Source organism: Schistocerca serialis, chromosome 9 (assembly GCF_023864345.2).
Source record: "Schistocerca serialis cubense isolate TAMUIC-IGC-003099 chromosome 9, iqSchSeri2.2, whole genome shotgun sequence".
Taxonomy (NCBI): Eukaryota; Metazoa; Arthropoda; class Insecta; order Orthoptera; family Acrididae; genus Schistocerca; species Schistocerca serialis.
The window spans coordinates 46,892,843-46,917,921 of record NC_064646.1 but is presented as its reverse complement, the minus strand read 5'-3'; the positions used below and the strand labels follow the sequence as shown (position 1 = coordinate 46,917,921).

General features: G+C 45.1%; 1 protein-coding gene and 1 pseudogene across 1 annotated transcript in view; both read right to left on the bottom strand.

The window, feature by feature from the left end:
* Positions 1-7,268: 7,268 nt before the first annotated feature.
* LOC126420208 (5S ribosomal RNA) lies at positions 7,269-7,387 on the bottom strand (annotated as a pseudogene).
* Positions 7,388-11,848: 4,461 nt separating this feature from the next.
* Positions 11,849-25,079, bottom strand: part of LOC126418830 (T-box transcription factor TBX1) — a 246,917-nt gene continuing 233,686 nt past the window's right edge. Inside the window, exons 8-9 of the mRNA XM_050085809.1 lie at positions 12,252-12,315; positions 11,849-12,209 (exon numbers count right to left, since the gene is read on the bottom strand). Coding sequence (XP_049941766.1) covers positions 11,849-12,209; positions 12,252-12,315 — 425 coding nt within the window. The remainder of the gene's footprint in view (positions 12,210-12,251; positions 12,316-25,079) is intronic.

Sequence of the window (25,079 nt, the reverse complement as noted above, 5' to 3'; positions counted from 1 at the left end):
ACAGTATTGGATAGGGGGACTGTGATTTTAGTTTAGATTGTGCCCACTAGAGTGCACTAAAGTAATAGAATGTTTTTCATAAACTGTTCTAGTATTTCCATAAAGTGCTATTATGTCTTTTTGTGTATGTAAAATGTTATAAATGTGTTTTAGCAGTATGAATGATGCGTTAGTGTGGTTTAAGGTTAATATGAAGATAATTGTTTAACGAGTTATGTAGTAGGATTTAGTGTGACAATATTTCGAAGAAGTATGGATATGGACAAAGGGGATTTTTGTAGAATAGATTTGTAAAGTAAGTTTATGGTAAAGGGAAAGTTAATTTAGGGATAAATAACAACAGTAAATAACTTTATGCATAAACAAAACTTCAGCATATTAGATAATTACGTCGGTAAAAAGTGCAGCATTGTGCGATTGCTTATTGATGAAAAGCGCGGATTGGCGCGGGAGAATGTTGTTTTCCTATTGGCTGTTGAGTAAACTGACCAGTGGTAAAGCAATATTCTTCGCGCGCCTTGCTCTGCAGGTAGAGAAGACTGAGAGTATTCTAGAGAGGAGGCGAAGCCTAGCCATGAAAGAGATCGGACGTGTGCAGTAGTAGTTCCGATGGAAACGATAAGTTGCCCGATCTAGCAGTGTTTCATACATCAAAAGTGTTGGAAAGTGACGGCATAATTATTCCGACGTGTGTGTAGAAATTTCGGAATTTTTAAGTGAATTTTGTGACGAGAAAAGACATATATTCCGCGTGACGTATTGAGCAGGGCGGTGGCTAAAAACTGTGACTGCATTTGGTACCGACAGACTTAATATTTGGCGAGCATTATCGATCTAAAACCATCAGTATTTTTGTAGCTATTACGTTTTCGGGAAATGCAACACCATAAACTTGCTAACGTGAGTGAAAGGGATTGTGAGTGACTTTGTTAAGACTAGCAGGGGCATGGCAGTAATACTTGTTCACCTAAGTTTCAGAATATATTAATTGAGGACAAAATTTCCAACCTTTCATTCGTGTGAAAACTTCCTCCCGAAACGTAGATTAGTGACTTAAATTGCAGCCTGGTTCACGTCGAAGTACTGTAGGTTTCACTCGGCTTCCCTACTGATGATCTGCTGAGACAATGTTAACAGGTAGGTGCAGGTCCGTCGTAAAAGGGACGAAGGGACGGAAGGAACCGCGCCGCCGCAGCACGCCTGGAAAACGCACCCTCAAGTTTGCGTCGTCTTGCACTGGAAATGGGGGTAAAGCATTCCAGTATTTGGCGTGTGCGGCGTGAAGATGATCTGTACCCCTACTGCCTTCAGAGGCTTCACGCCCTTAACCCAGACGATTTTCGACATCGAATTGAATTCTACCAGTCGTATTTGCAAAGGTGTGCCGCTCAACCGGACTTTCCCATCCATGTGCCTTTTACGGATGAGGCGTCCTCTACACGAGAGGGTATTTTCAACAGCCACAATAAAATCCGCACTCCGCCCCTTTTCGCGTTCACCAAGCTCGCTCCGCAGTCAACACTGGGCCGCCTTCGTAGGCGATATTCTGATTTCTCAATACATGTTCTCCCGGCGTGTGAGCGCAAGCAGATACGTAATCGTTTAACGAGAAACTCTGCCAGAATTCTTGGAGCATGTTGCACTCAACGTGCGACATCTAATGTGGTGCCAACATGATGGCGCACCCGCGCACTCCGCACATGCAGCGCGAATCCATTTGGATGAAATCTTTGCTGAGAACTGGGTAGGGCGCGGTGGACTGCATGTTCCCCCGATTTGGCGCTTACTGAGTTTTTGTTCTGGGGCCACCTGAAATCTGTTGACTATGAAGTACCCATTGAGACTGATGAAGAGTTGACAGCGGGCATTATGGCAGTCTCCAGTATAGTTTTCGCTCTGCCAGCAGTGTCTGAAAGCGTGCGACGGTCACCCCAGCGTCGTTACACGGCGTGCTTTCAAGCAGGAGGGCGTAATTTCGAGCACTTTTTGTAAGTGTTTCCAAATAAAGTTTATAAAACCTCACCCCAACTTCTCATTTACCTTGATGCCACAAAAACATTGAAATCGTTCCCCTACAAACATGCTCCCATGACGGCTAGGATGAATGTTGCGTGCCTACGTCTTGGCGGCCCGCGACGCTGTTCAACGACGTCTAGCACGGTACGATAAGGGATGCGAATATGGAATGCTACGTGAAGTATAACTGTTATGACTCACTCTGCCAGCCACCTAATTTTCTACGCACTCATTTCAGATATGTCACTCCGTCCGAACAGGCCTCGCAAGGCCGAAAGAACCGACCGCCATCAGTGTCATCCTATATCTACATCTACATTTATACTCCGCAAGCCACACAACGGTGTGTGGCGGAGGGCACTTTACGTGCCACTGTCCTCAGCCTTTAAGAGTCACTGGATGTGGATATTGAGTGACACAAGGGCTGAGCTGAGTGCACCCCAGTTGCAAACTGCTCTCGGCAGACCGACACGGCTACACAACCAAGTACTGGCCAAGCCCTGCAGCACGTAACTCTGGTGGTCTGACGGGAACCGGTGTTACCGCTGCGGCAAAGCTATTACACACACTACGTGGTAAAAAGTATCTAGACACCCCCAAAAACATATACTTCTCATGTGAGGTGCATTGTGCTGCCACCTACTGCCAGGTACTCCATATCAGCGACCTTAGTAGTCATTAGACATCGTGAGAGAGCAGCATGGGGAGCTCCGCGGAACTCACGGACTTCGAACGTGGTCAGGTGATTGGGTGTCACTTGTGTCATACGCCTGTACGCGAGGTTTCCACACTACTAAACGTCCCTTGGTCCACTCTTTCCCATGTGATATTGAAATGGAAACGTGAAGGGACACATTCCGCGTGAAAAGCGTACAGGGCGACCTCGTCTGTTGACTGACAGAGACCGTCGACAGTTGAAGAGGGTCGTAATGTGTAATAGGCAGACATCTATCCAGACCATCACACAGGAACTCCAAACTGCAAGTTCTGCAAGTACTACGACAGTTAGGTGGAAGGTGAGAATACTTGGATTTCGTGGTCGAGCGGCTGCTCATAAGCAACACATCTCGCCGGTAAATGCCAAACGACGTCTCGCTTGATGTATGGATCATCAACATTAGCCGACTGCGCAGTGGAAAAACGTTGTGTTGAGTGGCGAATCACGGTACACAATGTGGCGATCCGATGGCAGGGAGTAGGTATGGTGGATGCCCGGTGAACGCCATCTGCCAGCGTGTGTAGATCGAACAGTAAAATTCGGAGACGGTAGTGTTATGGTGTGGTCGTGTTTTTCATAGAGGGGGCTTGCACCCCTTGTTGTTTTGCGTGGCACTATCACAGCACAGGCCTACATTGATGTATTAAGCACCTACTTGCTTCCCACTGTTGAAGAGCAACTCGGGGATGGCGATTGCCATCTTTCAACACGGTCGAGCAGCTGTTCATAATGCACGGCCTGTGGCGGAGTGGTTACACGACAATAACATCCCTGTAATGGACTGGCCTGCACAGAGTCCTGACCTGAAACCTATAGAACCCCTTCGGGTTGTTTTGGAACGCCGACTTCGTGGCAGGCCTCACCGATCATACCTCTCCTCAGTGCAGCACTCCGTGAAGAATGGGCTGCTATTCCCCAAGAAAGCTGACTGAACGTATGCCTGCGAGAGTGGAAGGTGTCATCAAGGCTAAGGGTGGGCCAATACCATATTGAATTCCAGCATTACAGATGGAGGGCGCCACGAACAGCAGATGTCTGGAGATATATATATATATATATATATGTGTGTGTGTGTGTGTGTGTGTGTGTGTGTGTGTGTGTGTGTGTGTGTGTGTGTGATTTCCGTTTTGTTGTTTAGGGTAACAGCAGAAATTGTAACTGATGATGATCATGATGAGAAGGGAATCGGAGGCCTGATCTTCTCTTCCCAAGCCCGAATATGATGTATTTCGCTGACTGCTGCATCACCCCTGCCAGTCAATTCCCGTGTCTCTTCTCTGTCATCTGTGTATGTGATATGAGCTTTTGATAAACTCAGTCAGCGTGTCTTAATCTCCCACGGACTTTACTGTAACGCACACATCTCTCGGTATACAATGCTGTTGTATTTCCTGAATGCACAGAAACGCTGCGTTGCTGACATGTCAAGCAACTGGATCGCTTCCATTTGAAGTGTCAAAGTTACACCAGGAAGTCATTGTGACTGGTTGATTGATTGATTACGGAACAGCTATATTTTATGCACATTGACATCATGGGGTTATCATCCTATTTTCAGAACAAGTTGAATACATTTCTCACTTTTTCCCGCAAGTGTGCTTAATGTGACTAGATCAGCTTTCAGGTCAGCATCCTGAACCAGAACCTCGTTTCCAATAGGTGAAATGAAGTTATCAATGGAAGGAACAAATTTTATATGTAGAATACTGCACACATTTTGCCAGCAACCATTAAAAACTTGGTTTCAGATAAAGCACGGTTTAAACAGAGTCCGAAAGATTTTTTGATAGGCAACTCCTTCTATCTATAGATCAATATGTTAACAGAGACTGTTAGGCCAAGTTAAGTAAAAATGTCTGTTATATTTCAGTTCTGACAGCGCTTGGTCACAACAGTCAAGATTACGTATTTTGTGTTGATATTTTTATTAATAGTGCATAACAATGTTTCATTGTGACAGCGTATTAATTCTGTAAATATTAGCTGTTCCAGTGTACTGTATTGTATTAGTCTATTTTGACTATCTCCTGACAAATGATCAGGATAGTAAGTATTATATTGAAATATTTTATGGTTTTTAAGACATACTTTCTGACATGTTCCACACCCACGAGAATCTTATTTTTTGGGTCTATGGAACAAAAACTGAACCTAATCTACTCTATAGGAAGTTGCAGAGATTGGATAACAGGGTGTGGTGGAAGATGAACAGGTGTGGCAGGCGCACACCAAATGGGGAGAAAGTAACAATGTGCTGTACTTACGTGGTCAGCAGGCAACGCACAATTACTGTTCCAAACAGACAAAGCAAATGACTTATATACATTTATTTCCTTATAAATAACAACTATTTGCACATATTAATTGACAATAATAGTTCTTATATTCACACGACACTGACTGATACGCCAGCATAAGGCACTTCAAAAGGTTCCACAACCCAAGTTGACGCACATGCTCTGAACACCCGAGCTCACATGCATTGCACCATTAATATCTTCCTTCCGAATGCTGTCTGCATTTTATAACCACCAAGGTCACCTGTTAACGCGCTGGTACTAGCACCGTTGTTTCCACGCTTTCCTCGAAGTATTTTCTTATCGACAAAAAGGTGTTTGTGGAGTGGAACTGGAGTTTTGAAAAAATGAGCAACAAGTGAAATGAAATTTATTACCTAATAATTGCGACCAGTTTAAGTTTGTACGATTTTATGGTAGCTATAGCAGAAAGATAATAAAAGTCAACCACACAGTACTATGTTTAACTTTCCTCATTTCCGAGAATGGGTACTCATGGCTGAATGTGACTAACCTCACTTTCCCCTCACTCTTAGCCAGCTGTTGCCACGTAATCCCGACGCCGGCTTTGTCTCCTGCGAAGGTAACAGCAGTCACAAGTATGCGCCAATAGCCGGCTGCCCTGGTCCCAAGTCTTAGGGGGAGCAACCCCATGTCATCACGATATCATTCTCATATCAGACGTATTTGAAGCTAACGAAACTGTCACCTACATGATACCTATCACATAGGTCATCTACCTTTGAAAATGAAGTGTTGAGAAAATTCCCTCTTGTATAAACATTCATGAGAAATTTTACAATGGTCAAATTAAAGACAAGGAAGTAATGTATTCTGCAGCAGCAAAATGCGCCAGAGAATATTTTACGGTGGAACTGAAATTGAAGCAAACATCCGTCTTCGAATACCCAATATGGGCAAAACATGTTTGCGGGGTAACTAAACATTCAAAATGTGGGCAAGGTCCGAAAGACAGTCAGACCTGTAGAGCTCATAAACGAGAAAACTACCCGCAATATTACTTCACACTTATTCACAATTACTAGCCGAATCCAATGAAGAACTTCAGTTCAAAATTTCGTTCAGATCAACACTACTTCCAAGAGATAATATTCACTGTTGGTGCATTGTTGATCTGAACATTCGGGTACCTCCTACAGGTCTTCGCATCAACCGAGTCAAGTATGCGCCTGCAAGAAAGAAGTAGTATTTTCATACTGCCTGAAGTACCCAACATGTGGTGTGTGTCTTTCTAAGGTATATTTCTGAATTCCTTATGCGCACTCTAGGAAACCTCCATATTTGGTGACACATTTCTCATTTGGCCTGAATACAAAATAATCGCATATGTTTGAAGTGTGGTAGTATTAATTCAGGCGATATGTTAGTAATTAGATTAGGAAATGAGACACTAAAAGTAGTGGAGGCGTTTTGCTATTTTGACACTGAAATAACAGACGACGGTCGAATTATAGAATGTATAAAATGCAAATTTGTAGTAGCAACAAAAGCGTTTTTGTCAATGAGAAGTATCTTAGCATGTAATATAAATTTAATGTATGTGTAATCTAACATAAAGGAGCACCAACATGCCACCTAAGTTGACCTAGTGTATGGCAGGCAGTTGTGTCAAGCACAGATAGTTCAAACGTCTGTTGCAGGAATAGAACAAAATTTTTGTATATTATGCCAAATTATTTTACAATCACGTAACGAAGACGGATGTAATGGTTCGAAAATGAATGAACTCATTCTAAACTAGTCACCATTAAGCAACATGCACGTAACTGTGACAGGAAACTAAATAAATAGTACATTCAACTGTCAGGGAGACCATTATGAAAGTATTTGTGTGGAGCGTAAATGAAACGAGGACGATAAGCAGCACAGACTGCAAGAGATCAGAAACTTTTGAAATGTTGTTCTGCGTAGGAACATTGAAGATCAGGTGAGTAGACCACGTAATTAATGAGGGGGTGCTGAATATAATCGGCGATAAATGAAATTTGTGGTATGACAGACTGACTGACTCTGTCCGAACAGGCCTCGGAAGGCTCAACTGCACCGACCGACCGCCGTGTCATCGTCAGGCAATAGGCGTCACTGGATGTGGATACGGACGGGCATGTGGTCAGCACACAGCTCTCCCGGCCGTTGTCAGTTTTCGTGACCGGAGCCGCTGCTTCTCAGTCAAGTAGCTCCTCAATTGTCCTCACAACGGCTGAGTGCTCCCCCCTTGCCAACAGCTCCTGGGAGACCCGGACGGTCACCCATCCAAGTGCTAGCCAAGCCCGACGGTACTTAACTTCGGTGATCTGACGGGATCCGGTGTAACGACTGCAGCAAGGCCGTAGGCTAAATTTATGGTATAACTTAATTAAAAACTAAGAGAAGACGCACGTTAATAGGACGTATCGCGAAATATGAAGGGATAATAAATTCAGTAACGTAGGTAAGTTTGGAGGAGGGTGGGCGGCGGTGGTATATAGGGAGAATATGGCTTGCTGTAACAAGCAGGTTCAAGTGGATTTAAGTTACAATAGTTACTCAGAGGAGAAGTCTGCTCAGGATAGGTTAGCGTGGAAAGCTGCATAAAATCAGTCTTGGGTTTGAAAACCACAACACAAATGACGATAAAATGCCTGTCTCTAAAATCTATAAGATCTGCACTTTTTCCATAGCATATAATAAGTTGTGTGGTACTAGTCTAATGCCTTATCACTTGGTACATATTTCTCTTGTCCCAGCTTAACAAGTAACAGAAAAAGTAATAACGGTCTTAATATCAAGACTGGAGAAGACAAAGAGACACAATGAATGAATTGGGGTACCTATTTACAAAGGAGAGGCAATTCATATGCTAGGAAAGAAAACGTGAAAAAGGTAGTAAGCAACAAAAAAACTGTGACGATGGATTCCGACGGAAGTAATTTCGAATCAGTCACAAAATCATTAGATATTTTCGCATAAACGAAAAATAGAATTTACGCATAAAAAACGACCAGATCAGCTGATAATAAATAACGGGATGTGGAAGACTGACCGAGGCTCCTGAAAAAGAGAATTAAGAAGAAATTTCCAGAGTAATAAGGAAAAGAAAACGCCCAGAAAAAGTGGAAGAAAGAAGAAATATGAGGAGAGCATGGATCTAAGAAAGGAACAATATAACGTTAAAGGAAAGATTTGAAAAAGTTACCATGGATGCAGTATAATGCGTGGCGGACGAATTCAGCAGGATACAGGAAGCACACTTGTACAAGCAAACAAAGAGTCCGTCGCTAAAATAATTCTGCTGGTATCAAACAGTGATCTTAACCTAAGAAGGAAGCGTAAGCCTGGAGTCCAGCATTGTATAGAAGGGAATCGTGGACTGTGAGAAAACTGGCAAAGAAGAGCATTTGACACGTCTTGCTGCGGAAGAGCGCCGAAAATTATGTAGACCCAGAATCGTCGAGGGAAGGAACGTGAGGAAAACGGTGGCATATTAAAGAAGAGAAAGGATGAGAGAATTTGTGTTAAGACTTCAGGGACTAACTTCCATGATACTTGAGACAGCCGTAGACGGTAGAAGCTATAGGAGAAGACAGAGACTAGAATACATCCGACATATAATTGACCAAGTCTGGCGTAAGCGCTACTATGAGATGAAGAGGTTGACACAAAAGAGGAAATGAGGAAGTCGTGGCGGATCGCGTGAAACCAATCATAAGGCAGATCAACTCATCAATCCACCCCCAAAATGAAGAAACCTTTGAGCAAATTCATTAGAACGGGAATAATGGTGACCGATGAAAAGGTACGTACAAGAACTGCATAGGATTTTTTTGACAACTACCCAGTTTCGATGATACTCGGTGCCGCTTTAAGTATTAAGCACAAGCTACAGCTGACACACAAGTCACATCCCTATCACTGAGCGGAACACAGCAAGTAACAACGAAACTAAATAACAACAAAACAGGCGGCGAAAATCAGATTTTTGCTAAGCCGTTAAGAAATGGACGACCATATTTGGAGTCAGAACTATTGACTTCATTAGGAAGACTTTGGACGACAGAAATCTTTCCTACAGGTTGAGTAACAGTAATTATTTGCTAAATATTTACAAAAATAAATAAATTTTTAAGCAATGGCTGTAAAGGAATCGCATAGCTCGATGTTACTCACAAATTCAATCGATTTGCTTTTGAACAGTCTGATCACCTTAGGGGAATAGCCTGGGACTCCCAAAGTCGCTTCTGCAAAATCAGATCCACAGTGGATCATCAGTCCACCCTGAGACAAATAACGGAACTTAGAACAGACGTCTACATACTGCTGGTACTTTTCAAAAAGGAACGCTACTAAATGTCATGAGTAAATTCTAAATAATCTCAAAATTATTCATATTTGAAAGTGTGTAGAGAAATTTTCTGCTTAATGAAGACAGCAGCAGAAACAATTGAAAATTTAAGGTGTGCACTGGACAGAGGCGAAAGGATCCTTCTCAGATAAGTTATTTAATCTCATATTAGAGAAAATTGGTAAATTTACGAAAACTGACAACAAAACATGCAACTGCAAAGGGTAAAATATTAATGGACTCTCCTACGGGAACTGCGGTTCATTTACAAGCAATTACGGGACACATATAATCAAAACAACACAACACTGTCACAAAAATTCCGAGAAAACAGGACGACATGTTAGTGAGAAGAAGACAGAATATCCGCAAACAAGTAAGAAAACTATAATTTACATACTCTAGGCTGTAGAAGAAGTAACCTTCAGAAGAGCTGACAGCTTCAAATACTTAGGAAGTTTCTTCAGTAAGGACAGTAGAAACAAAGGCACACCTAGGAGATGCTGGCAGAGCACTATAAAATCTCAAGAAATAGAACGCGTAGCACGAACTTCAAAACTCACTTTCATCAATCTACTGTAGTGGCTCTTTTCGAAAAGAAGCTTTAACATTTGAGAAAAAAATGAGGAAACCTTATAGCTATTCCAAAGGAAAATTCTAGGAAAAATTTTAGGACGTCGGGGAGTAGTGTCAAGGGCTGTATAACATAAAGAAAAAGATAAAAGATACAAAGTAAATTCGTCAGTGACTACGTACAGTTACGTAGCTGTACAGTTACGTAGTCTGTCATACCACAAATTTCATTTATCGCCGATTATATTCAGCTGGATGTTGAACGAGTTGAATACATTTGCAACCAATGGCACTCAGTTTGTTGATCGACCAACAAGTGTTAGCGGGAATTGGAAAGCTCTGCGGAATCTCGCGTTACTATCCTGCTCTATTATCCTGCAGATGACATCGGCTTAAGACTACTGACGTCATATGAACTCTCAAGCACGCGGTTGTGACTGTCTCAGTTGCAAGACAGAGTAAATATTGAAAAATGCGACGCATCATTTACTGGAAGAAATACATAATCTCCTCATTCAACTGACGGCTTGAGAATGGACTAACTATTTTACATAAGATGTTTTTACCTACATTTTATATAAGATTTTCATGTACCTTAGAAGACTGGTGATAACGTACAGAGAGAGACAATGAATCTACAACATATACAACATCCAAGTGGGCAGTAATAAAAGTGAAAGCTCATGGGAGATAAATTCATATCAAGGAATGTGTGAGGCAGGGTCTTTAGATTGTCACCACTATTGTCCAACATGTACATCGAAGAAGCAATAAAGGAAGTGATAGGATATTTGGAATAGAAATGAAAGTGCCAACGGAAACAGGTGTAATAGCTAGGTTTCGCATGCAGTATGCGACGCGGTTAATGTCAAATGTCGGGTCAGTTGGTCTAGTGGTTCTTAGGCAACTTCGTTTGCGAATGACATACCAGCACGAACGCTGCAAAAATTAAACTCTCTGCACATGTTCGGATCTACCGACGGACGCATTCGTGTATTTCCGTCATTACTACTAGCGTCTCTGTATCTGTAGGTGACAGTTCTCCGTTTCTGGTGGTCTTGTTGGCACTTCTGTAGTGATGATTACATCGCTGATGTCCATGATGGAAACAAGTGTGGAAAGTAGGAATTGGGTGGCTGAAAAGGTAGGAACATGTATTTATGTCTTGACGAAAAATACAAGTTAGTAAAGATGAACGTACCCACGATCTGAGATGCCGAGTGGGGAAGATGGCAAGTCACGTTAGTTTTGAGGTGGCTGATGAAATAATTGTGATAATTCACGAGAAAGCACATTGGGAACCCTAGCCACTGGTCGGTATCCATTACATTTCCTAATTTTCTTCAGAGTGAGACTGTTTCAGTGTTTCATACATCTGGTAAGTAATAGGTCTGAGAGTCCGGGCAGGAACAGCATATTTACAAGATAAGATGATGATCCATAGCTTCTTCTGTAAAGGCAAAGCTCTTCCAGCTTGTTCAGTTATTGCCTTTTTCATGGCCTATAGACGTCACATAATACCTCCGGAAACGGAGGTAAGAGTGGAAGGCTTTCTGACGAGTATCATACACTGTACATGCAGGCATTGGAAGCATTGGTATCAGTGGTGCAGAGTGCAGAAAACATTAGTCATTCTGTGAACTGTCAGCGTAAACACAACAGTTTCTAGCACAGTGCCAGGGTAGTACCAGAGTGGTCCTGTGCTTACGAGGGTTGTACGGTGTCCGGGCGTGGAAGCACTGCATCTGTAGGAGACCTAAGGCGTAGACAAAATTGCTCGAAAATTCAATCGTCTGTTGCGTACAAGTGAGTTTGACTTCACTAAGACAGATGCACTTGAAGATCACAGTCAGAAATTCCTCCGCGTGCTGGAGAGGCGTCCGAGGGCAGCCGAGCCGTCGGCTACCGAGGAGGCCCGAAGTCGTAGGCCGTCTGGCGGTGCGCGGCCGGCTGGTAGAACACCTGCGGCGGGTAGGGGGCGCCGGGGTACGAACCGGGAACCCCGGACACTCCGTGCACGTTCGGCACCCCCGAAGTCCTGCCCGCCCCCGCGCCGCCCCCCGAAGAGCGCGCCTTGGCGGCGGCGGCGGCGGCGGCGGCTGCGGCGGCGGCGGCGTGGTAGCCGAGGTGTGGGTGGTGGGCGTGGGCGTGGTGGTGGAAGGCGGTCTGCGCCGAGGCGGCGCCCGGGGGCGGCAGCTGCGCAGACCCGTAGCCCGCCCCCGCGCCGCACAGCTCCGCCGCGTACGCCTGCCCCAGCGGCGGCGCCAGCAGCTGCTGGTGGGCGTGGTGCAGGTGCGGGGGCGGCGGCCCGGCGCCGGACGCGGAGGCGGCGTCTCCGCCTCCCAGCACCGGCGGCGGTGATTCTTCGTCTGCGGAAAAAAAAAACATGGGGTTACAGTCCAAAATAGTTTGCGAGAAGTCGGATGCTGACTCGCGCAAGGAGAGAGCTACAATGGTCGTAGTCAAAATAAATATTGCATGTTGCCAAAACTTTAAAACTGAACGTTGTGATCCAGAAACACGTTACGATATCAAAACATTTGTCTCTTTGTAATGTAATTCTAGCGGAAAGAGTCCACGAGTCTACCGTGAGGGGCAGTATATCTAGTCCAAGGAAACCGTGTCTCCTGTAAACGCGTCATCTCATCACAATAGTTGTGTTCCTTCAGGATAGTTTGGACAACAATAAAGTACGATCAGAAGCTTCGTATAGTCAGTCCAATGGGGCAGCAAATGAGACAGGCGGACATTGCAGTGAATGTCGTTCTGAGTCAAAGTAATGTCTCTAGTTACTTGCGACAGGATAATTTCAGGATTGAGATAGTAGTGGCTGTGGAAGAGAAAAAGACATGTATACAAGACCGGTATCTGCGTGTAACAGCAAGTAGACCCCCCTTCAGTACAATGTGAGGTGACTATGGTGGCAGTTCCAAACAGCCACAGGAGTGCAGATGTCAACACAAATGATAAGTAACAGGCTCAATGAGCAGGGATAACTTGCCAGTAGACCGCTCTAAAGTCTTCCTCCAAATCAGTTCGTAGAGGGGCTCGCGCGGCGTGGGCACAAAATAACTCTTCGTGGGTCAGACAGCAGTGGGGCACAATGCTCTTTTCTTGTGAGACGCGTATCAGCCTCCCTCCGGCTTATCTGGATAGTTTAGTAAGGAGTATGTCTAACTGTAGTGTTTGCAGTGGAACCTTTTGTAAGGATTTGTGTTTGCTTTTTTTGTGTTTATCAAATGGAACTGAGCTTATCTTCCTTATTTTCGTTTACTCGTGACTGTGTGCTACAGAACAAATCAGTTTCGTTTTCTACTATGTCCAGTGTTGACAATAAAGCAATATGCAAAATTTAATTTGACCACTATATGGGGATAGCGAACCACTGCTGTAGACAGGCACCAAGCACCTTTTAGGTTCCCGAGCATTGCAAACTGTTGTGGCCTACAACAATGGATTATCCTGGGTATTTTTTTTTTTAACCACTGAGCGGTAGCGAAATGGAAACGACAGTTTTGGCGGTTCCGACGGACATTTTCTGTTGATATCAACTTTCCAATACCTTCGTCATGCCAACGGCCTTGCCGTAGTGATAACAGCAGTTCCTGTCAGATCGCCGGAGTTAAGCGCTGTCGGCCTGGGCTAGCATTTGGATGGGTGACCATCCAGTCTGCCTAGCGCTGTTGGCAAGTGGGGTGCACTCAGCCAAACACTCAGGCAAACTGAGGAGCTACTTGATTGAGAAGTACCGGCTCCGGTTTGAGAAACTGACATACGGCCGGGAGAGCGGTGTGTTGACCACATGCCCCTCCATATCCGCATTCGGTGACGCCTGTGGGCTGAGGATGACACGGCGGCCGGTCGGTGCCGTTGGGCCTTCATGGCCTGCTCGGGTGGAGTTTAGTTAGTGCTCTCATCATAGAGGATAGCCGCCTGTGGTTTCTCTACGTTGTTGTACGGCTCGCTGTCTGTGCCAAAACGCTGTCCTCATAACTAGTGGTTCATTAGAGCGAAGAGACAAATACCAAGAGGCTGTACGCTGGGTGGTCAAACACCTGCCATTGTAAACGTTGCAAAAGTGTCCTCGCTCCCCCTGCGGTATGCGGCCGAAAATTGTCGTGGAAAACCAAGAGCATGACAGCTGCGTTATGTGGGCTGCTTGAAATCAGGTGAAACACCATTTGGCGGGAGACACTAAGAGGGCATGCTGAAAAGTAATGTTTACGAATTTTGTGTGTGAAAACTCATAAAGCCTTTATAAGTAAAAGAAACCATATTATCTTTGTACATCTTTATTCTTTATGTCTACATATAGTCACACAGGCGACCAACACATTTCTACCAACGAGAGACCAGTTTGTTCTTAGTGTGAGTCCGTAATGTTTGACGATGTTGGCAGAGCCACGACGCCACTTCTGCTCGCACCGCTTCATCACTATCAAAGTGAAGTCCTCGATGGTGTTCTTTATGTTTCGGAAACAGATGAAAATCGGATGGGAGTCAAGTCAGGACTTGATGGGGAATGATCGATAACAGTAAATCCAAAGTGTTGGATTGTTGTAGATGCCACAGCACTCGTGCGTGGTCTGGCATTGTCATGGTGTAGGACATGGTCATCCATTGTGGACGAACTCTTCGAATTCGAACCGCAATTACAGCATGCTGTTTCTCATGCACGGACATAGCTACATTGAAAGGGTACAGTACCGCCCGACATTGAAAATAGGTACAAAAAAAATGGCTCTGAGCACTATGGGACTCAACTGCTGAGGTCATTAGTCCCCTAGAACTTAGAACTAGTTAAACCTAACTAACCTAAGGACATCACAAACATCCATGCCCGAGGCAGGATTCGAACCTGCGACCGTAGCGTTCTTGCGGTTCCAGACTGCAGCGCCTTTAACCGCACGGCCACTTCGGCCGGCAAAATAGGTACAACATTCTTCGTTATTCTTGTCAGAGCAACATATTTTTTTGTAATAATAACTCAATTTCACTTAATGCACCGAAGCCGGATACCAGTGTAGGAAAGAAGGACAATTTATTAATTTAATTGATCACATGTGCACTCCCATAAAATAAATTCCTATATCCAATTTGGTGAGATCTGCGAAATGAATGAATGTATGGACGTCTGCTAACCGCAGATAGTGAATGGGCAATATATGATCATCTTGGAGACGGTCCTTTGGTAACCTTTGGTGGAGCCAAAGAGATGAAATTTACCTGAGCTTTGAGCGCCTGAAATGTGGTTGACCAATACGATAACATGGTGCGCCCCCACCTCGACGGAGGTGCGAGCTGACCTGAAGAACGGCCATGTTTCAGCACTCTGGCGCTGGATCTTGTGTTGGTAAGACCTGTCTTAGGTGTGCTCCGTAAAGACAAAAGAGTGGAGAGAATGGTATGCATGTGAAATACTTAAGAGTAGCTTGGAATAATAATTTCTCTGTTTCAGGAACTTTTGTGGGGAGAATTAAATGTCAGGCAGGTAATATTAAGGGGATCGTAGCAATCTTCGGAAGTGACCAACGGTCACAATGAAACCACGTGTAGCAATAAGTTGATATACTTCCGAGTGCTTAAGTTAAGCTGAATTACTGGCGTGTGTACTATAAGTTGGAAATATTTAAGAAATGGCGTGTGCAGGACTTGAAATTAGAGACGAGTACTTCCATGTGGTGAGTACTGCGTGAGTCTCAATCTATGTATGAGACAAAGGATAAAGAGAAGTACTCGTCCATGGTATCAATTGAGGACTCGCGTGTGTGACGAATATGTTCTTAATATTACTTTGCGTGTTATGTTTCCGTGTGATGCTGGGTTCAAACTCTAATACTCTGAGAGAGAAGTAAGGTGAGTCAGCCGTCTATCCAGCAACGCCACTTGGATTGCATTGCACAGGAAGACGTGCACATATCCTCCAGAGTTCGTAGTAGGAAAGAAAAGTTACGAAGTGGGGCAGTGTCGTGTGAAACTGGGATGAATACTAATTGAAGTGGGAAAGCTGAAAGTGAAGTGATTCTAACGCTGTGACTATTCTTTGTGATGTATGTTGTCAGTGTGATCTATTTCATGTAATTTGAGTTTGTGTGGTTTGCATGGGACAGTAGCAAGATAGGTTCAGAGGCAGTGGGTTATGCATGTTCCTTTTGTACCGCTCGGTCTGGAGGAAGTTTTCGTGATGATGGGTGTGAGAGTCGAAGTGTGAGATATATAGCAAAAGATCCACCATCCTATCCAGAAAGTACACTGTAGCGTTAAATAATTACGAGACCATAAGATAGAGAATCTCCAATGTAAAGCCATGCCCACTGGACGGAGTTTCTCATGTGTAATTGTTGTATAAAATGTAATGGTGTGTTTAATCTTTGAATCATAATATAATTTATCGGAATAAAAAGGGTAGTGAAAAGAATAAGATCGGTGGCGTTGTTCTTCGAGTAGTGTGTAGTCATGATACCCAGGATTTATAATGTGTGCGCCATTCATATTCAGTGCGATGGCCACGTGTTGGTCAAACCCGTTGGGTAAGAAAGAAAATGTGGTATTGCCAGAGCGTAGTGAACAATCAGAGTTGTGTAAATTACTAATAGTCAGATGTGCGTTATCCGTTTCCGTTGCGTAATATTCAAACATGAGAATAATTTGTAGCTTAATTGTGGGTACTAGAGCTCAGAATCAGTCATTGATGTTTTAGCGAGAAATAAGAATAAATCCATTCGCTTGGCAGACCACTCATCTTGCAGGCCTGACTGCTTGATGCCACAGTATGAGCAAGGCATGTGGGTGCCTCTCAACATTACACATCGACATGCTACTTGCTACAATGCAGAGCCCTCGAACAGCAGCGGACTGGAAATATGTAGTCATGAAGACTAAATATGTAGAGTGTTAATAAATTTATTTTGTTTAAAAATCGTTTAGAGTTGCCAATAAAAAATTTGGAGACATTACTTTTGAGCACGCTCTTATGTTTTCTAGCCTCCTTACGTGCTCACTGAGCGCTCAGAACTCCGATGTGACGCGGTAGGCGAGCATACTAGAGGCCTTTCGCAACACATCTCCAGAACGCTGCACCAGATTTTGACTGTGGTTTCAATTTCGGGACCAGTCGGAGGCAGAAAAAAAAGCCCTCGTAAACTGTATAGCCGCTGAGGTGGGGCCACGCTGCAGTATATGTACTCTAGAGGAGAGCAGTTACCGTCTTGCCGATCCGTGTCGAGTATCACTCACTGCTTCCCACTTGCTGCCTACCGTTGTTGGAGAAGACGCGCAGAACGCTTCAAAACTACTCCGCCTTGCAACCTCACAGGCAGTGTACACAGCTTTCGTTCAAGTATTAGCCACCGTGGTGTTGTGCGGCTGCGATCGAGTCCCAAGACTTTCTTCCGCGAGCTTTCTACATTTCTGTCCCGCTACCTTTCGATCAGTTTGGATTCCGTAGAAATATTGGAACACGTGAGGCAATACTGACCTTACGACTTATCTTAGAAGAAAGATTAAGGAAGGGCAAACCTACTTTTATAGCATTTGTAGACTCAGAGAAAGCTTCTGACAATGTTGACTGGAATACTCTCTTCCAAATTCTAAAGGTGGCAGGGGTAAAATACAGGGAGCGAAAGGCTATTTACAATTTGTACAGAAACCAGATAGCAGTTATAACAGTCGAGGGGCATGAAAGGGTAGCAGTGGTTGGGAAGGGAGTGAGACATGGTTGCAGCCTTTCCCCGATGTTATTCAATCTGTATATTGAGCAAGCAGTAAAGGAAACAAAAGAAGAATTCGGAGTAGGTATTAAAATCCATGGAGAAGAAATATAAACTTTCAGGTACGCCGATGACATTGTAATTCTATCAGAGACAGCAAAGGACTTGGAAGAGCAGTTGAACGGAATGGACAGTGTCTTGAAAGTAGGATATAAGATGAACATCAACAAAAGCAAAACGAGGATAATGGAATGTAGTCGAATTAAGTCGGGTGATGCTGAGGAAATTAGATTAGGAAATTAGACACTTAAAGTAATAAAGGAGTTTTGCTATTTGGGGAGCAAAATAACTGATGATGGTCGAAATAGAGAGGATATAAAAAGTAGACTGGCAATGGCAAGGAAAGCGTTTCTGAAGAAGAGAAATTTGTTAACATCGAGTATTGATTTAAGTGTGAGGATGTCGTTTCTGAAAGTATTTGTATGGAGTGTGGCCATGTATGGAAGTGAAACATGGACGATAAATAGTTTGGACAAGAAGAGAATAGAAGCTTTCGAGATGTGGTGCTACAGGAGAATGCTGAAGATTAGATGGGTAAATCACATAACTAAGGAGGAGGTATTGAATAGAATTGGGGAGAAGTTAGTGGCGCAACTTGACAAGAAGAAGGGATCGGTTGGTAGGACATGTTCTGAGGCATCAAGGGATCACCAGTTTAGTATTGGAGGGCTGCGTGGAGGGTAAAAATCGTAGAGGGAGACCAAGAGGTGACTACACTAAGCAGATTCAGAAGGATGTGGGTTGCAGTAGGTACTGGGAGATGAAGAAGCTTGCACCGTATAGAGTAGCATGGAGAGCTGCATCAAACCAGTCTCAGGACTGAAGACCACAACAACAACCTTTCGACTGTGGTGTTAGTGATGTTTCGCGTTGTACCACTACGACGGCTCCCGTTTTTACTTTTTGTGGCCAGGACATTATCAGACGAAATATGCTTTCTTTTTGTTGATCCAACCTTTCGTCACTTAATGGTAGAATCATTTCATATTTAAGGATGAAAGTGTACAAACATAAATCATTTTATACGTAGTATCTAAGGAACAGCAGCGATCGAGCATGAAAAGTGATCTTAAAACAGTTCAAAAAGAGATGTTTTTTCACGCGGCTGCTACGGTCGCAGGTCGGAATCCTGCCTCAGGCACGGATGTGTGTGATGTCCTTAGATTAGTTAGGTTTACGTAGTTCTAAGTTTAGGGGACTGATGACGTCAGATGTTAAGTACCATACTGCTTAGAGCCATTTGAACCGTTAGATGCTTTTGTACAAATAAATTGACTGGGTTGTTCTGGAAATCAGCCTTATGCAAACACAATTATTGTGTTTGCACAAGGGTAATTTCCAAAGCAACGCAGTTTTTAAATGGCATACACGGAGGAACGAAAAGAGGGGCTTCAAACCTTAGTAAAATGAGTAAATAAATATGACGTTTGGACTGTTTTACACTCATGTTCAGACAAAACAAAACACCCTGAACGACTAGAGATAGGACGTTCATATTGACAGGACAAGTACATTAGAATGTTCTGCAGAAATGATTAGCGTTTCTGTCTTCAGCAAGTTTCCTGTTGCCTAGTAGACACAGGGGCTCCGCCATGGGCCCTGACAACTTGTTCCACGCATCGACGCGTATAAGGGACGAATGGCGTCCTGTGATACAGCTATCCATGCTGCACCCACGTGGTTCCCAAGTTCATTGCGGCGGTTGGCATCGAACCACAGCGCTGCAACCGTCGCTTCCCACACACTTTCGACTAGCAACAAGTCTGGTGGTCTGGCGGGCCAGGGCAAAAGGCTGACACCCCGTGACACCAAGGAGACAGGTGTTCGTGCAGCAAAGTGTGGTCAGACATCGTCTTGCTGACAAATGCTATAAGGCCACGGCTACGGATCGCAGACTGTCACTCACGCAGGTCGCACTGCTCGCAGTGCCCTGGACACGTGCCAACTGTGATGTATGATTGTACCTAATGGCACCTCACACCATAAGGTGGCGCTGCATGTCTTGTGCGAATGCAGTCACTGTGATGCCACTCCCCCTGTCTGTGGCGACCCAAAATGCGGCCTTCATTTTCAAACAAACAGAACCTAAATTCGTTCTAAAACACTATATGATGCCATTGCTGCCCCCAGTGACGTTGTTCAATACGCCATTGCCATCTAACATGTTTCTGAACATTCGTCGAAAGCAGGCAGAGAAGTGGACAACGCGCACCTAACCTACGCCGAAAAAAACGACGACAGACTGCCGCCCCTGATAGTGTATGACGTGTTACACTGTTACAGTGTTGCACAAGAGCCGAGGAGGACCCAGATCTGTCCTGCAATGGCGTTCGCATGAGGTGTCGACCTCCTCGGGCGGTGATCTGGGTGCTGCGACCTGACTCGTCTTGTTGTGTGCTACGGCCTTCCGTGAACCGTTCTGCACACACACACACACACCCGCTGCACTGCCGAAACACTACGTCCCACACGAGCAGCAGTTTCTCGGATGGATACATCACATTCCCTCATGCCAATAGTGCGCTCTGTTTCAAACTCACTAAACTGACGGTACGGTTAGAGCATACATCTGCGAGACATCTCTTGCTTCTATTATTCAAGACACACTGATCCACTACCTTCGGTTTATGGCGACAATGAGAGCCATAGGCACATTTTACCGGTAGATAGTGTTGCTCCACCATATCGAAATCGACTTGGAACCTGCGGGCCGTCATCCTTGAAATACACTACTGGCCATTAAAATTGCTACGCCACGAAGATGACGTGCTACAGACGCGAAATTTAACCGACAGGAAGAAGATGCTGTGATATGCAAATGATTAGCTTTTCAGAGCATTCACACAAGGTTGCCGCCGGTGGCGACACCTACAACGTGCTGACATCAGGAAAGTTTCCAACCGATTTCTCACACACAAACAGCAGTTGACCGGCGTTGCCTGGTGAAACGTTGTTGTGATGCCTCGAGTAAGGAGCAGAAATGCGTACCATCACGTTTCCGACTATGATAAAGGTCGGATTGTAACCTATAGCTATTGCGGTTTATCGTATCGCGGCATTGCTCCTTGCGTTGGTCGAGATCCAATGACTGTTAGCAGAATATGGAATCGGTGGGTTCAGGAGGGTAATAAACGCCGTGCTGGATCCCAATGGCCTCGTATCACTAGCAGTTGAGATGACAGGCATCTTATCCGCATGGCTATCACGGATCGTGCGGCCACGTCTAGATCCCTGGGTCAACAGATGGGGACGTTTGCAAGACAACAACCGTCTGCACGAACAGTTCGACGACGTTTGCAGTAGCATGGACTATCAGCTAGGAGACCGTGGATGCGGTTGCCCTTTACGCTGCATCACAGACAGGAGCGCCTGCGATGGTGTACTCAACGACGAACCTGGGTACACGAATGGCAAAACGTCATTTTTTCGGATGAATCCCGGTTCTATTTACTGCATCACGATGGTCACATCCATGTTTGGCCACATCGCAGTGAGCGCACATTGGAAGCGTGTATCCGTCATCGCCATACTGGCATATCATCCGGCGTGATGGTATGGGGTGCCATTGGTTACACGTCTCGGTCACCTCTTGTTCGTATTGACGGCACTTTGAACAGTGGACGTTACATTTCAGATGTGTTACGAGCCGTGGCTCTACCCTTCATTCGATCCCTGCGAAACCCTACATTTCAGCAGGATAATGCACGACCGCGTGTTGCAGGTCCTGTACGGGCCTTTCTGGATACAGAAAATGTTCGACTGCTGCCCTGGCCAGCACATTCTCCAGATCTTTCACCAATTGAAAACGTCTGGTCAATGGTGGCCGAGCAACTGGCTCGTCACAATATGCCAGTCACTATTCTTGATGAACTGTGGTATCGTGTTGAAGGTACATGGGCAGCTGTACCTGTACACGCCATCCAAGCTCTGTTTGACTCAGTGCCCAGGTGTATCAAGGCCGTTATTACGGCCAGAGGTGGTTGTTCTGGGTACTGATTTCCCAGGATCTATGCACCAAAATTGCGTGAAAATGTAATCACATGTCAGTTCTAGTATAATATATTTGTCCAATGAATACCCGTTTACCATCTGCATTTCTTCTTGGTGTAGTAATTTTAATGGCCAGTAGTGTACTTGTCATTTCTGTAGAACATACTGATGTAAATGTCCTGTGAATATGAACGTCCTATCTGTAGTCGTTCAAGGTGTTCTGTTTTTTCTGAACATGGGTCTGTTTCTAAGGTCAGTTTTCATGACAAATCGCTCCTGTTCCTTAGACAATACGTCTAAAATTATTGATCTCACATCTGAACAGATATCAGGTACGCTCAAGAGATTTTTGTGTGTCGGAACTAAGATAACGACAAATTGTGACCACTACTATTTTTATCATCAGCCGTCGTAAATGTTGTTTTATTCCACTCCTATTTATCTATTACAGACTGTTTGTTGTGTTATTTCATATAGTTATCTAATAGTTGCTAGTGTGCGAAAAGAGCGCTTATTTCCAAGAAGCCAAGGTTACTACCACGTATATATAGCGTGTAACAAGAGTACCGGAAGGAAATGTTCACAAAATGTCTTTAGCAGAGTTACGTGTTACCGGTGTTATAGCTAACCTAATAAATATGTAGAAGAAATAAGGATATTAAGAAAAGGACATAAAATATCATCAACTGAGCTGAAAGTTTCTAGTGAATTGAAACTGCGTGCCTGACTGGGACTCAAACCCAGAACTGTGCCTTTTACTCGCCGTTTTAGTCTGTCAGAAAGTTTCAGAACAGCGGACCGTCGGCTGCAAAGCGAAAGATTCATTCCTAACAGCACGGGCTCTTGTTTCTATTACAGAGTACATATGGATCCAGTTTTCAAGACAAGTGATGCGATATATATTGCACAGACATAAAAGGTTCTTGTGGAGGAATAGTAGACATTTTACGAGGCGGTGCCACACACCAATTCGAATAAAACGTTCCACGTAACACGTGTCACATTGTTATTGGTTACGGAGGCACAGCTGCTTACAGAGATGTTTTCATTTCGGCTGTCGGTGCTCCAGCTACTGTGGGTCAGTATATCGAAGCCACATTAGCTCGCGACGTTATCAGTGACACTCCTAACTCACACTGGTGGTCCGATAAAAACCGTCAAGCCGTTGTGGAGACGAATTCCAAGAGCCCTTCCCTGTAGACCTGGGTGTGTTGTGATAGACAATTAGTTGATAGGACATGTTGTCTTACCGCATCGCTTGACAGAGGTTCCATGTAGGCGCTACGAGTGTTTTTCTGTTCCTGAGTGCGTTTCACTACATTCCACGGATACACTTTTACTAATGTTAGTGACCGAAAGTACGTATCGTTCTGAAAAGAAATATGTATTGATCTCTACATGAATGACGTTGCGATCAGTTTCTAGTTGCTCAAGGGTATCCCTAACTAGATTTGTCGACATGGCGTTAGTCGTTTTCCGTCCACATACACTGCTGAAAATCATTTATCATATGCCGTCAATTGTCCGCCCTGATTACATGATCATAATATACACTCCTGGAAATGGAAAAAAGAACACATTGACACCGGTATGTCAGACCCACCATACTTGCTCCGGACACTGCGAGAGGGCTGTACAAGCAATGATCACACGCACGGCACAGCGGACACACCAGGAACCGCGGTGTTGGCCGTCGAATGGCGCTAGCTGCGCAGCATTTGTGCACCGCCGCCGTCAGTGTCAGCCAGTTTGCCGTGGCATACGGAGCTCCATCGCAGTCTTTAACACTGGTAGCATGCCGCGACAGCGTGGACGTGAACCGTATGTGCAGTTGACGGACTTTGAGCGAGGGCGTATAGTGGGCATGCGGGAGGCCGGGTGGACGTACCGCCGAATTGCTCAACACGTGGGGCGTGAGGTCTCCACAGTACATCGATGTTGTCGCCAGTGGTCGGCGGAAGGTGCACGTGCCCGTCGACCTGGGACCGGACCGCAGCGACGCACGGATGCACGCCAAGACCGTAGGATCCTACGCAGTGCCGTAGGGGACCGCACCGCCACTTCCCAGCAAATTAGGGACACTGTTGCTCCTGGGGTATCGGCGAGGACCATTCGCAACCGTCTCCATGAAGCTGGGCTACGGTCCCGCACACCGTTAGGCCGTCTTCCGCTCACGCCCCAACATCGTGCAGCCCGCCTCCAGTGGTGTCGCGACAGGCGTGAATGGAGGGACGAATGGAGACGTGTCGTCTTCAGCGATGAGAATCGCTTCTGCCTTGGTGCCAATGATGGTCGTATGCGTGTTTGGCGCCGTGCAGGTGAGCGCCACAATCAGGACTGCATACGACCGAGGCACACAGGGCCAACACCGGGCATCATGGTGTGGGGAGCGATCTCCTACACTGGCCGTACACCACTGGTGATCGTCGAGGGGACACTGAATAGTGCACGGTACATCCAAACCGTCATCGAACCCATCGTTCTACCATTCCTAGACCGGCAAGGGAACTTGCTGTTCCAACAGGACAATGCACGTCCGCATGTATCCCGTGCCACCCAACGTGCTCTAGAAGGTGTACGTCAACTACCCTGGCCAGCAAGATCTCCGGATCTGTCCCCCATTGAGCATGTTTGGGACTGGATGAAGCGTCGTCTCACGCGGTCTGCACGTCCAGCACGAACGCTGGTCCAACTGAGGCGCCAGGTGGAAATGGCATGGCAAGCCGTTCCACAGGACTACGTCCAGCATCTCTACGATCGTCTCCATGGGAGAATAGCAGCCTGCATTGCTGCGAAAGGTGGATATACACTGTACTAGTGCCGACATTGTGCATGCTCTGTTGCCTGTGTCTATGTGCCTGTGGTTCTGTCAGTGTGATCATGTGATGTATCTGACCCCAGGAATGTGTCAATAAAGTTTCCCCTTCCTGGGACAATGAATTCACGGTGTTCTTATTTCAATTTCCAGGAGTGTATTTGCATCCTCTTTCTCAATGATGTTTCAGTGAACTCGAGATACTGATGAAGTTCGTCACTCTGCCTGATTCTGTATACGCTATTTTTCTACGCGGGTTCCAAAAATTATCTTGGAATGTTCCTATCGTTGAGCCTAGTTCCTGAGTTGTTCCTTTCTATGTATGGGTATTCTGATACGCACGATTACAATGCTGACAGTATCACTACGGTTTTGTAGTGTCGGGGGTTTGTATTGCGAAAAAGGGATTTATATACGTAAATGCTCTTACAGTACAATCTCTTGTTCACGGTCAGGTCATCATTGATTTTCGGGATTAACCAGTCCCGGAAGTATTTGAAGGAGTTCTCTGTGTTAATACCTTATGCAGTGGGTTATGGTCAGGTGCGTCGCCGCTATC